Source organism: Gymnoscopelus microlampas (assembly GCF_963454915.1).
Source record: "Gymnoscopelus microlampas genome assembly, chromosome: 19".
Taxonomy (NCBI): domain Eukaryota; kingdom Metazoa; phylum Chordata; class Actinopteri; order Myctophiformes; family Myctophidae; genus Gymnoscopelus; species Gymnoscopelus microlampas.
Window position 1 is genome coordinate 18,107,443 of NC_139956.1, and position 15,000 is coordinate 18,122,442.

The 15,000-nt window shown below is 42.9% G+C and overlaps 1 protein-coding gene across 1 annotated transcript in view; it reads left to right on the forward strand.

The window, feature by feature from the left end:
- arap2 (ArfGAP with RhoGAP domain, ankyrin repeat and PH domain 2) overlaps positions 1 to 15,000 on the forward strand; it is a 226,047-nt gene that overhangs the window by 115,877 nt on the left and 95,170 nt on the right. The window contains exon 14 of the mRNA XM_084043154.1: positions 5,028 to 5,202. Within this exon, the coding sequence (XP_083899280.1) occupies positions 5,028 to 5,202 (175 nt within the window). The remainder of the gene's footprint in view (positions 1 to 5,027; positions 5,203 to 15,000) is intronic.

Here is a 15,000-nt window from a genome sequence, read left to right on the forward strand (position 1 = left end):
ACACACACACACACACACACACACACACACACACACAGTGGAACCCTCCAGTGGCTGCAGTAATTGCTGTGACATAGAAGGTCATTTGTGGAGATGATGATACAGAATAAGGACAGGCTGCATGGGACTGCTGCGCCATAATCTGACCTAGACTAGACTAGTGTGTGTGTGTGTGTGTGTGTGTGTGTGCATGCGAGCATGTGTGTGTGTGTGTGCATGCGTGCATGTGTGTGGGTGTGTGTGTTTTAGTGATGTGCAGGTCTTTTTTTTGACCCGCACCACAGTTATCGCAGTTATTAATAATTTGAACCACACCAACCTGCTCCACCGCATCCATTTTAATATCCCGACCCGCCACCCCTCAACCGTGCGGGTTAACCATGTACCCTGTGGTTACTAATTAGAAAGTATTTGACCGGACACTGCCTGTAAATAGGGTCGGAAATGATGGTTCAAAAGCACACTTTCGATGACCATGACGATGGTGCATTAGTGGGATTTGTAAGGGAAAATATGAGAGTAACTAATCCTCTGGTGACTGACAGTGCAGGACACTACATGATCAGTCAGTCCACGACTACATAGAGAGAGATGTAATAGGGCATAGCAGTTGCGGCCACTTCCTGGTTCCACTTCAAAATACTCAATGCATTTTTCCCATTGACATTTCCAAAAATATTTATATCAATTAATTTAAGCCTAGAATCAAGCCATCCAGGGTCCTGGTGAATCATGACCATTAAACATTTTTTTCTGTGATTTTTTTTATTTTATATTTAATTATATGATATACTATATTTAATAAATCAATAAATCAAAATAAATCAAACGTGTTATGGTCATGATTCACCAGGACCCTGGATGGCTTGATTCTAGCCTTAAAATAATTGATATAAATATTTTTGGAAATGTCAATGGGAAAAATGCATTGAGCATTTTGCAGTGGAACCAGGAAGTGGCCGCAACTGCTATGCCCTATCGTGATAGTGTGTTTGCAGTGCATTAGTCTCGCGTCACCAGACAACTATTCCACAATCTCTGAATGCTATATAGAGTCTGGAACTCCACTTCCTGAAAGCTGTGTAACGGAAGTTGTTCAGACCGGAAAGACATTCGACCAATCACGACGCGGTGCCCGCGGACCTGTAGTCCCAGTGGAAACAGAACCGAGGTGGAAGCATAGTCATAGGAGCGGTAGATTCATGTTATTTGTGCGAGGATTGTTTATCACAGACAACTGAGAAAGGTATCATGGAATTAACGTCGAAAAAACTGTGAAAGAAGACACTAGTAGACATAAACGATGTTTATGAGATTCGTTGATTCCAGTCGGACTCCTTTGCGCCACTGAACAATGCGCCACGGCGAGCATCCGTTCCATAGTTGTGGGCAGTTGAATATTTTCGCCAAAAAGCAACAGAAACAGAGGTAAAGGGATTCTTCCAGATCTAATTACAAGGAAGGGAACGGGCTGTTTGTTTTGCGATCACATGACCCGCTGATCCTCTCCTTCTCTGGGAGCCAAACGGTGACCCATAGGTCAAAATCTCGTCATTGGCACTGTGGGCAAAATATGACGAGAACTCTCGTCATTGGCAGTCGAAGAATTAAGACCTGAGGCCAATTCTACAAATGTCTTCTAAATCCTAACAGTTTTCAGCTAAACGTATGTTGCTACATCAGTGGTGCTCAAACTTTATTAATAAATTATATTTGGCCACCAAAACAAAATATTTTGTTCCAGGAATCGCCAGAAGCAAAAATTTGAGTTAATAATGTTCGCTTAAAAAAGAAAATAAATAAATATATATATTCGAAGATTTGCACAAATGTTCACGATGTTTCAAAAAAAGCAGATCTACAAGCTCATAGCGCGGCACAAAGTGACCCGCTATGAGCTTGTATGTCTGCTATTTTTGAATAGCCAAAGTATAAAATAATGGTTTAAGTGGTTCAAATGATTGTGACACACAGATGCTTTCCTGGATTGAATGGGTTAAGCCCTCATTACACAGACAAATGCACATTTGAGAGTTCAGTGGTGCAAAAAACCTGATCTACTTCCCACCACTGTTCTCCTCCATCTTCATCAAATCATCAAATGAGAGGATATCTTTAGGAGGAATGGAGTTCCATCCCTCTATAGAGTTCCAGAGACTTGTACAATCTGCCACGGTGCACTGAACTTGAAGCTGTTCTGGTGACTCGGGGTGGCCTAACACCTTACTAAGACACTTTGTTATGGTTTTTCCTTTAAAGTGTCACCTTTCTGTTCTTCTATGTAGAGAGAGAGAGAAAGAGAGAGATTGATCCTGTCTGCCGGTATTTCAGTGGTGACTCTGCCACGCAGGTCTAGTATCGATTTGAGTTCTTCAAGCCTTTTGTGCAGAAACTGTTTGTGTAAATAGATGGAGAACAAGCAAATAATAGAATGGAAAAAAAATACATATTTGTAGACATCTTTATCTTTATCTCGGGGGGTGGGGGAGGGGCAGGGCAGGTTCTATTGACAGAGTGTGTGCGTGTGTGCGCGCGCGCATGCGTGCGTAGGAACAGGTTGGTGGACAGGTTATATTGACAGACCGTGTTTGTGCGTGTGTGTGTGTGTGGGGACTGGTTACATTGACAAACTGTGTGTGTGTGTCTTTGTGTACATGCCGTGGTGTTGCGCCTCGCTTTCAAACGGGTCGGGGACTGTTTAGTGTCGGATCGATGCCGCGCTCCGACCGGCTCTGATGAGACGCAGGGTTTGTTCACTGGAGTCAACTTCTCTGATGGTCTCTGTCCTGTTAACCCTTTAAAGACCTTAGGCCCATTCTACACAGAAAACAGTTTTCTGAAAAACGTTTGTCGCCATGATATCAGTGGTTCTCAAACCTTTTTATGTCAAGGACCCCCAAAATCAAATGTATTTGGCCGTGGACCCCCATATGAAAACATTTTGTTCCAGGGACCCCCCCAGAAGCAAAGATTGGAGTTGAAAATATATATATATTCAAAGATTTGTCACAGATTTTCATTTTTTTTCAATAGCAGATCTATAATCTCATAGCGCGGCATAAAGTGAGGCGCTATGAGCTTGTATATCTGCTATTTTTGAATAGCCAAAGTATGAAACAAAGGTTAAAGTGGTTAAAATCTAAAATTACACAGATGCCTTCCCGGTTTTAATGGGTTAACTGACTGCATGCGGCGAGGCAGATTGATCATTTATTATTCAACTGCACACTTGTTTAGTACGAGTTTGCTAGTCTACCCACTGTTGAACTTCTCCCCCCCTAACCACATGAACCCTGCCATCCCTATTCTACGCATCTCATAATAGGCAAATTCAGAAAATAACCTAATCTACCCGGTCACAACGGGTCACGTTGCCTATTTTCGGGGAAGACATTTGGTGAAGAGGGAAGGGGGTATAGACCCCAGAGGGACCCCGGTCGACAAAGTATAAATGGTTTAAGTGGTTAATTGCTTCACAATCCTTTTTGATTATTATTATATTCATCTTACATTTATATGTTTCATCTCCCTTTGTTTGGCTGTTGGTGTGGTGTGGTATTATGCGTTAATTATATGCAATTATGTGCATTTTGTTTGATCGTTGAAATGTTTTATGTTTTTATATTTAGTTTTTATATCTGCAAAATATATGTGACTTTAATTGGTGTGTGTGTGTGTGTGTGTGTGTGTGTGTGTGTGTGTGTGTGTGTGTGTGTGTGTGTGTGTGTGTGTGTGTGTGTGTGTGTGTGTGTGTGTGTGTGTGTGTGTGTGTGTGTGTGTGTGTTTTTTTTTATTTGGTTGATTGATTGAAAAGTTTATTAGTCAAAAATGTAAACAGCACGAGATGCAGTCAGACAAAATGATAACACAAGGACTTGTTTCTATTGTGGTCCTATGAATTCAATTCATCAACATCAGCATAAAAAATAACCCAATGATACATGTCATCAACAGATACAAAACACTGTATGTACAAAGGAGAAAGGGGGGAAACGGCGGCAGTGAATGACACCTCCTTTCTATAGGAAAATGCATGTATATCCCCTTGTGGTCTCCTTATAGGTGATTTGTCAGGCCACTTTTTTAAAAGAAAGTTTTCACATTCCGGCCTGATTGGCGAATTCCGAACATTGCTGGCCCACACTAACCTACCTGACCTGGTGGAGACCATGTGCTCCGGGGAGCACTTTTCGTAGTTATACTACAGTATACATGCCTGGTACTATAGAAACCATACAGAGGCTACAGAGTCCAGAGTTAAATCAACACTCTCACACAGTGGGCTTGCTTGTAGGGGGAGCGTAATGATCGCAGATGGACAAGAGGATTGTCGTCTTGCAATCAGTCTGCCTTGGCGTCTTTATTGAGTGAACATCCTTCCCTTCCCATCCATCAGCCCTGTTGTTGGCGCTGGAGCTTATCTCAGATCCACAATCACTAATCAGCAGCTCCAAACTCACTCAAGTGTGTGTGTGTGTGTGTGTGCGTGTGCGTGTGCGTGTGCGTGTGCGTGTGCGTGTGTCAGTGATGGAACAAGTACTCAGTACTCACATGTTTTACTTAAGTAAAACTATCAACTTATTCAAAATATACCTGAATAAAATTGGCGTCAAAATATACTTAAAGGACCAAAAAGTACTCAATTATGCAGAATGTCCCATTTCATACGTTTTCAAATGTCTAACATGTAAAATAAACTTTTGAAAATAGCAGATCTACAAGCTCACAACGCGTCGCACCGCGACGCGTTGTGAGCTTGTAGATCGGCTATTTTCAGCCAAAGTATACAGTATAGCCGAAGTATACAGTATAGGGCTGAAGTGGTTAATGTATGTTTTGTAATAATAATGAAAATCAACAAAGTAACTAGTAACAAGTGCGTTTTCAAATAATTGTATTGGAGTAAAAAGTACAAGTATTGAAATATGGAAATACTCCAGTAAAGTAAAAGTCAAAATTGTACTTGAGTAAATGTACTGTTACTTTACACCACTGGTGTGTGTGTGTGTGTGTGTGTGTGTGTGCAGGCGCTGTGCTCGGCGGTGGTTATGCCTGACGTGCTGCCCTCCATGGCGCTGGTGTTCAGCGGGGCCGACGTCATGTGCGCCACCGGAGACGCGGAGTTCTCCACGCCCTACCTGCTGGCACAGCGGGCCGGCCAGCGACTGCAGATGGAGTTCCTGCACCACAACAAGCTCTCCGGTAAGGCTCGCCTTTTGGTTATAGGGTTGTTGTCGGGCAGAAACCTCTTATCTTCTTATTCTAAACTTTTTGTGTTTTTTTTTACGTTAATAAACGCCCTACTTGGTCATGCAAAAGTATCCAAAGTATAGCACAGGGGTCTTCAACGTTTTCAGGCCAAGGACCCCTTGGCTGAGAGCGAGATAAAGCAGGGACCCCCATTATATATTGTGTAAAATATTATTTTTTTTCATAGATTTTATCGGCAACTTCATAGACCTGTTTCACAGCACTATCATGTTGGATTCATGTTAATGTGTATTTTCAGACATTTAACCATGCACTTCAACAATACTCAGTAAACCTGACCTTTCACTCTGTACTTAGTCTGCTCTTTTTTCCCCCTACACCAAACCACTTTGCCGAAAATAGCAGAACTACAAGCGCACAACGCCTCGCAGCGCGAGGCGTTGTGTGCTTGTAGATCTGCTATTTTTGGCTAAAGTTCCCCTCAGAATAGGGATGCTTGGTTGAAGTGGTTAATGTAAAAATCACACAAAGATTTGGCGGACCCCCTGTAGTAACTCTGAGGACCCCCTAGGGGTCCCGGACCCCCTGTTGAAGACCTCTGGTATAGCATATCTGCAAGCTGGTAACACGGCGCACCGCGGCGCGTTTTGAGCTTCTAGATCTGCTACTTTTGCTATTTTTGAATTTGAATCCTGAAAAGTACAGTTCCTGACATCCTGAAAAGTACAGAAACAGTTTTGGACGAATACAATAACGCTCGCCCCAAAACACGCTCGTCCCGGGTCAAATCCGGCAACCTCGGGAACGGTCGCCACCAGGTATTCATAAACGTAACTTCAGTAAAACTATGCCTAACCCTAACCTTATTCCTAACCTTAACCTCAGTGAAACTATGCCTAACGTTATTCCTAACCTTAACCTCAGTGAAACTATGCCTAACCTTAACCTTATTCCTTACCTTAACCTCATTGAAACTATGCCTAACCTTAACCTTATTCCTTACCTTAACCTCATTGAAACTATGCCTAACCTTAACCTTATTCCTAACCTTAACCTCAGTAAAACTATGCCTAACCTTAACCTTATTCCTTACCTTAACCTCAGTAAAACTATGCCTAACCCTAACCTTATTCCTAACCTTAACCTCAGTAAAACTATGCCTAAACCTAACCTTATTCCTAACCTTAACCTCAATAAAACTATGCCTCTAACCCTAACCTTATTCCTAACCTTAACCTCAGTAAAACTATGCCTAACCCTAACCTTATTCCTAACTTTAACCTCAGTAAAACTACGCCTAACCCTAACCTTAACCTCAGTAAAACTATGCCTAACCCTAACCTTATTCCTAACCTTAACCTCAGTAAAACTATGCCTAACCCTAACCTTATTCCTCACCTTAACCTCAGCAAAACAAATACAAGAATATACAAGAACCGCTGGAGGCGAGTGGTCTGCGAAAAAAAACAATGGGGGCGAGTGTGTTTTGGGGCGAGCCTTCCGGTTTGTTTTGGACATGCGTATGAGGTTTCCACTGAACAGACACGGTATGTTTGTTGGGTGGGTGGGGGGGGGTATTCGTTCAAGCCTCCTTATAGCCACCAATGCTAAAAGTCGTTTGCTAGAAGGTGGGAGCATCTGGCTATGCGTGCATGTCCATGTGTGTATAATGTGTGTGGATTTTCCTCACATTTAACCCATTCAATCCGGGAACGCGTCTCATTTTAGATTCCTTTGGCTATTCAAAAATAGCAGATATACAAGCTCATAGCCGTGGTATGAGCTTGTAGATCTGCTATTTTTGAATACATACATATATATATATTTCTTTTTTCTAAAGATATTTTTGGGGCCTTTTTCTGCCTTTATTGATAGGATAATAGGCTGACAGGAAATGGGGAGACACATAGGGGGATGACACTCAGCAAAGGTCCTCGGGATCGGGAGTCGAACCCGCGGCGCGCTGTCTAGCTGGATTACCGGCGTATGTGGTATGCGCCCGGACCGCTAGGCCAGCGGGCGCCCCGAATACATATTCTTTAAAGCGAACATTTGTAAAACGTTTATTTCTAGGGACCCCCCCTGAAGCAAAGATTATATATTTATATATTTTTTTTATATTTGAGCAAAAAAGCATTATTTTACACTTTTCGCTATTCAAAAATAGCAGATCTACAAGCTCATAGCGCGGCACCGAGTGCCGCGCTATGAGCTTGTAGATCTGCTATTTTTGGAAAATCGTGAAAATGTGTTTAAATCTTTGAATATATATATTTTTAAAGCGATCATTTTTAACTCAAATCTTTGCTTCTGGGGGTCCCTGGAACAAAATATTTTGATGGGGGTCCGCGGCCAAATACATATAATTTTGGGGGTCCTTGACATGAAAAAGATTGAGCACCACTGATATAGAAACATAGGTTTTTCAGAAAAAAATTGGGATTTAGGAGACATGCAGAATCGGCTTCAGGTCTCAATGGGTTAAGTGTATATGTATTCTTTGTACGCTAACGATGCTAGGGTAGGGGGGGAAAAAAATAAGGTTCTATGTACGGGAACGTTGCCATGGCTGAAAAACCATCTGGCCAAGGCGTCGGACAGGACAGCTCCCCTTTGTGCTGCTGAAGAAAGAAAACACCTTGGAGTCTGAAAAAGCTAATGTATTCTATTCTCCCTTTTCAACACTGCCAGGCCTGACATTGTCAGATAAATCTGAAAAAAAGGGCCTTTTTAATCCATTAAGACTGGGAGCGCATCTGTGTCGTTCTAAGATTTCTTTGGGCTATTCAAAAATAGCAGATCTACAAGCTCATAGCGCGGCACCGAGTGCCGCGCTATGAGCTTGTAGATCTGCTATTTTTGAGGGAAACATTTTTTGAAAATGTGTGCAAATCTTTGAATATATATATACATTTTTAACTCAAATCTTTGCTTCTGGGGGTCCCTGGAACAAAATATTTTAAGATGGGGGTCCGCGGCCAAATATATATAATGTTGGGGGTCCTTGACATGAAAAAGTTTGAGAACCACTGATATGTATAGCAACATAAGTTAAAAAACAAACAAAAAAACTGTTAGGATTATGAAGACATTTGTAGAATCCCCCAGAAGCAAAGATTTAAGAATTAAAAATGTTCGCTTAAAAAAATTATAATATATATATATATCCAAAGATGTGCACACATTTTCATGATTTTTCAAAAATAGCAGATCTACAAGAAAATAAATCTAAGATTAACACAGATGCGCCCCCGGTCCAAATGGGTTAAACTAGACGTTAGGCGTGTGTACGCCGGGCCGCGTGTGCACTTTTTTTTTTCCCCTGACAAAACTTTTTTTTCCCTCAAATTTCCAGCCTGTTGTCTTTATACTTTCTACAAACCAATCATGTTTGGAAATCGCACTCGGCCGCGCCGCGGCACCTATAAAAGCTCAGCGGGAGACTTTCTCTACTGGTTCTTGTTTAAGAAAACTCGCACATTTTAATGGGAGCCTGTTTGAGGGAAGAAACGCAATTTGTACTTTTTTTTCTGTCATATTTTCGCTTTGTGTTCTTTTCTCCTTTCATTCTTTCTCCCTCTCCCTGCTCGCCCAATTCTTTAACTTTTTTCCCTCCCCCTTCGCTTACCCTACTCTCTCTCTAGTTTTAAAATGTATTTACTCACGGCAGCCATGTTGCTCTTACTTCATACGCGGAGGCGGGAGACCTCCCCCCCCCCAGCGGGAAGTGGGGGGCGGGGGGGGGGGGTCCCGGGGGGGGGGGATGTTCTCCCTCCGAGTGTGAAGTATAAGATTTGAATGGCTGTCATGTGCAGCAGTCTGCATCGGGGGGGACAGGTTACAGATGTGCTGTGTAGTGTAGATTCCCCAGGTGGATGTCCGGTGGTTAAACCCAGGTAGTGGGTGTGTGTGTGTGTGTGTGCGGGGGGTGATGATGATGATGATGATGATGAGACCGTATGAAATGAAAGCAGCGAAGGAGCCTGTCTGTCTGCTCAGGGCATTTGGCGGGGGGGTGGGGGGGTACTCTCTCTCTCTCTCTCTCTCTCTCTCAGGGACCCTGGTTTGCATAATGTATGTGTCACATCTGAGCACGCTCGCCCGCACCCAGCCTGTTAGGTCACTCCTTAATTGCTGCCATGGGTCACCTGGTCGCCTGGTAATGGTCTTTATTTTGGAGGTGCGCGGGAAAATAACCGCATACACTGATACACACACACAAGCGCGCGCACGCACACACACACACACAGACACGCACGTGCACACACTCCCTTAAGCCTTGCCCTCATCAAAGTTTTGGGTAATGAAGCTTAAAAAAACATCTGTGTGTGTGTGTGTGTGTGTGTGTGTGTGTGTGTGTGTGTGTGTGTGTGTGTGTGTGTGTGTGTGTGTGTGTGTGTGTGTGTGTGTGTGTGTGTGTGTGCTCGCTCATCCATTCTTCATTATTGTTCAGCCTCATTATATATGTGCTTGACAGTTGTGCGAGTTCTCCATGAATGTATTCATACTTTTTTCATTTGCCTTTTTGTTTTGTTTACCGTCAACTTTGGGTCCACAGCAGCCAGCATGCGGTTCAGACTGTTACTGAAGCAGCACACAGCACACACACAGTAAGAGCCAACAGGGTGTGCGACTGTGAGCACACTGTGAACACAACACAAAGCAACAGTCTATGAACCGACCTTACCGTGAAAATTATTCACATTTTTTTTAACTTAACCCATTGAGACCTGAAGCCGATTCTACGCGTCTCCTAAATCTCAACAGTATTCTGAAAAACGCATGTTTCTATATCAGTGGTGCTCAATCTTTTTCATGTCAAGGACCCCTAAAATAATATGTATTTGGACGCGGACCCCCATCAAAATATTTTGCTCCAGGGACCCCCAGAAGCAAAGATTTGAGTTAAAAATGTTCACTTTAATAGTATTTATATTCAAAGATTTGCACACATTTTCACGGGTTTTTCAAAAATAGCAGATCTACAAGCTCATAGCGCGGCACTTGGTGCCGCGCTATGAGCTTGTATATCTGCTATTTTTGAATAGCCCAAAGTGTAAAATAATGCTTTTTTGCTCAAATCTAAAAATGACACAGATCCAGGTCTTAATGGGTTAAGTACAAGTACCGATACCACAATGTAGATGCGAACACATTGTGAGTTTCTAGATCGGGTGTTTTCAAACTATATAGGACTGAAGTGGTTAATGTGTGTTTTGTAATACTAATCGAAATGTACGACGTAACGTAACGTTTTCAAATAATTGTAGTGGAGTAAAAAAGTCAAATATTTTCCTCTGAGACGGAGCTGGAGGACGCGGCGTAGCGGAGACGAACCTGAATAGCTGATCGATCACACTCCACCACAAAAAACGCAAAGTCTGAGTCAGAGTTTGCTCATGTGTGCCTAAAACTATATGTTTTTGGGTGGAAATACAGTAGAAGCTTTGTGTGTGCTGTGTGTGAACGGTGGAACTAAGCTGTCAACGCAGCCCCCCCCCCCCCCCCACACACACACACACACACACACACACACACCGAACCCCTGTCTCCTCCCCTCCTCAGTGGCTCATTTGTAGCTCCTGTCCAACGTCTCCACAACAGTACACCAACATTAGGATAACCCCTGTGTCCCCGCTAGAGCTCTGCCACCTCATTAGCTGTGTGTGTGTGTGTGTGTGTGTGTGTGTGTGTGTGTGTGTGTGTGTGTGTGTGTGTGTGTGTGTGTGTGTGTGTGTGTGTGTGTGTGTGTGTGTGCGTGCGTGCGTGCGTGCGTGCGTGCGTGCGTGCGTGCGTGCGTGTGCGTGTTCACCAGCAGCCTCTATGGATATCATTCCATGAGGCCGGATCAACACAGACACCTTCCTCCCACGAAGGCCAGACTACCTTGGGATGCTCATTTACATCTATCCCACCCTGGATGGATGTGATAAAAGGCAGCCAGCGGTGGCCACTCTTGTTGACTCTTACCGGGGGCCTCCAAGGGCAGTAGAGAGCGAAAAACTTTTCAAATGGCTGTAGTTTGTTTTTTATGCCCCCTTTGTAGTGGCCAGAAAAATAAAATATATAAAAAAGTTGATGTCCCTGCTTTCGAGGCCCAATCATGAGTCATGAGTCTGTATTGAGGATGGCCCTGAATTTATACTTGACCGTAAGTCATTATAGAATACTATATAAAGCATTATTTACGAGTTCTTACTGTAATTTTACAGTGTTATAAGCAGATTATAAAGGATTATATACTGTATATATGGGATGCATGGCAAGGGTTGCCCTGAAGGGGTGGGAATGGAGTATATTCACAGTCATGTCATTTATATTCAGTCAGATTAACCCATTGAGACCTGAAGCCGATTCTACATGTCTCCTAAATCCCAACAGTATTCTGAAAAACGTATGTTTCTATATCAGTGGTGCTCAATCTTTTTCATGTCAAGGACCCCCAAACTTATATGTATTTGGCCGCGGACCCCCATCAAAATATGTTGTTCCAGGGACCCCCAGAAGCAAAGATTTGAGTTAAAAATGTTCGCTTTAAAAATATATATATTCAAAGATTTGCACACATTTTCACGATTTTTCAAAAATAGCAGATCTACAAGCTCGTAGCGCGGCACTCGGTGCCGCGCTACGAGCTTGTATATCTGCTATTTTTGAATAGCATAAAGCGCGAAATAATGCTTTTTTGCTCAAATCTAAAAATGAGACAGTTCCAGGTCTCAATGGGTTAAGATATACGTAAAGTGATATTGCCAGTGAGATGGCAAAGGAGTCTAATGACATTCATAATACATACATTGATAGTGCCAGTGTGACAGCCTGTGTCGCTAAGACTGACATGGCGACAGGGCTCGGCAACCTGTTCAACGCTTGTTCACGCCTGGCCTTGGACGCTGATACAGTGGTATAGCCTGCCTCACGGCCTCGGTGTAGCCTGGAATCCAGACTGATTTGCTCCGCTCGGTGGATAATAGTTTTTTTCTCACCTCGCTTCTCAGTCTGGCCATGGTCCTATTTGACTCGTAATTTCCAAATGTCACTATATTACGTAGGCGAGTCAGGAAGTGACTCGAATTGTACATTGGAAGCCACTGGTTCCGCCTGGGTGCCCGTCCCGCCCCTTGGAAATAGGATCTGTACAGCAGTGGTTCTCAAACTTTTTTGTGCCAAGGACCCCCAAATAGACACTTATTAGACCGCGGACCCCCATTTGAAAAGATAAGCCAGGGACCCCCATAATGGAAGATTTTTTACGGCTCTCTAGCAGTGATTGTCAACCATTTTAATTTCAAGGACCCCTAGTTTGACATGCATTAGGCTACGGACCCCCATTTAATGGCATGTATGTCTCTGGGACCCCAATTCATTTTGTAAAATCAATGTTAATTTAACTCTGAGAGTGTACAAATGGAACCAAATGGACCCGTTAGGGTCCATTTGGTTCCATTTGTACACTCTCAGAGTTACAGACCCATAAGGGTCCATTTGGTTCCTAATCTATCATTTAGCTGGGGACCCCCTGGAACTCCCTCAAGTACCCCTGGGGGTCCCCGGACCCCACTTTGAGAACCAATGCTGTACAGTATATGGTAGATTTTATTCATAATTTTTGGGCAACCTTTCACAATTATAACATGCTTATATTGTACGGTTTTATCTCTCTTTAACCTTCTTTTTTTTTTGCCCCAGCACTGGCACAAATGAAATAAACACGCGCAAGCCAAGACACAAGCACACACACACATGTGGCAGCGACACCAATGAAATAAAAACACACACGCTGGGCCTGATTACATAGCTGTCTATTTCTCTCTACGTTCCATAAACTTCAACCGGTGGCCATCAAACCATGAATTTGTAATAGTGTAGAAAAGTTGTACATCGCCGCCATTAGCCATACTTTTGCCATTTACATCGTTGCCGTCTTAACCCATTAACTCATTCACTGCCAGAATTATTCTGGCTGCGTTTGAACACTGCCATATTTTTCATTGAAAAAAAAAAGTACTCAGGAGCCGAGATACAGAATTTTTAAGTTTTAAGTTAACAAGGAAGTGGATGGGAGTCTATATCTTCGAAAAATCATATCTCCTTGGTCTTTGGGTCAAAAAAAAAAAAAAAAATCTAAAAAAAAAAAAAAAAAAAAAAAAATATTTTTAATTTTTTAAATTTTTTAAAAAGTCGTTTTAGTCGTTCTTGGCAGGCATGGCTTATGGACAGAAGTCGTTTTAGTCGTTCTAGGCAGTATATGAGTTAAGACCTGGAACTGTCTCATTTTTAGATTTGAGCTAAAAAGCATTATTTTACACTTTGGCTATTCAAAAATAGCAGATATACAAGCTCATAGCGCGGCACCGAGTGCCGCGCTATGAGCTTGTAGATCTGCTATTTTTGAAAAATCGTGAAAATGTGTGTAAATCTTTGAATATATTGTTTTAAAGCGAACATTTTTAACTCAAGTCTTTGCTTCTGGGGCATCCCTGGAGCAAAATATTTTGATGGGGGTCCGCGGCCAAATACATAGAATTTTGGGGGTCCTTGACATGAAAAAGATTGAGCACCACTGATATAGAAACATACGTTTTTCAGAAAACTGTTGGGATTTAGGAGACATGTAGAATCGGCTTCAGGTCTCAATGGGTTAAATACGTGCAAAGGAAGACGGTAATGTAGTTACGTCTTCAAGCGTGACAAAGTTCCTAAGTTCCTGGCCAAACACAGCAGGTCTCGCTGTGAATGGCTAAGTAGACCAGGACGTTAGAACTAATGTCGGAAGAGAGCCAATCGGATGCAATTACATCAGAGATCAGGTAGAGATGTACATTGTGGTACTGTAGCTTATGTGGTCCAAAAAGCGCAGTGCAGACTTATTTTGGCTTTTTTTTAATTGATTTTGCGCAATGTATACATTATGGGTGTGCGGGTGGCACAATTGTCTCTTGCGGGTTGCAATTGGCCCGCGGGCCGTCTATTGGGAAACCCTGCTCAATCTATGGATCTCATTCTACCAGGCCAGATCAACACAGCCAGCTCCTCCCACAAAGGCCAAAGTACCACCTAGGCCATTGGTTCTCAAAGTGGGGTCCGGGGACCCCCAGGGGTACTTGAGGGGGTTCCAGGGGGTCCCCAGCTAAATGATGGATAGGAACCAAATGGACCCTTATGGGTCTGTAACTCTGAGAGCGTACAAATGGAACCAAATGGACCCTAACGGGTCCATTTGGTTCCATTTGTACACTCTCAGAGTTAAATTAACATTGATTTTACAATATGAGTTGGGGTCCCAGAGATAGATATGCCATTACATGGGGTCCGTAGCCTAATAATGCAGGTCAAACTGGGGGTTCTTGAAATTAAAATGGTTGAGAATCACTGCTAGATCCGTAAAAACCTTCTCTTATTGGGGTCCCTGGCTTATCTTTTCAAATGGGGGTCCGCGGGCTAATAAGTGTGAATTTGGGGGTCCTTGACATGAAAAGGTTTGAGAACCACTGACCTAGGCATGCTCATTTGTGTCTCTTCTTTATTTGAGCCCCCCCTTGCAGGCCTCACTTTAAAAACCACTGCCATAAAGAACACACACAAGTAAAGAACAGGAAAGATGTCAAGGGAGAAAATCCCAGTTCTTTGGATAGGCCTGTAAACAGAGAGGCATAATGCAGTGACAATATCTACTTGTAATAATTCACTGACTGGTTCCCTAGACAGGAACAACAACTTGAATCTGTGTTGTTATCATCAAGTGGCTGATTGTAAGAGCTGTTCCACAGCCTGACCTGAGCTCGGGTT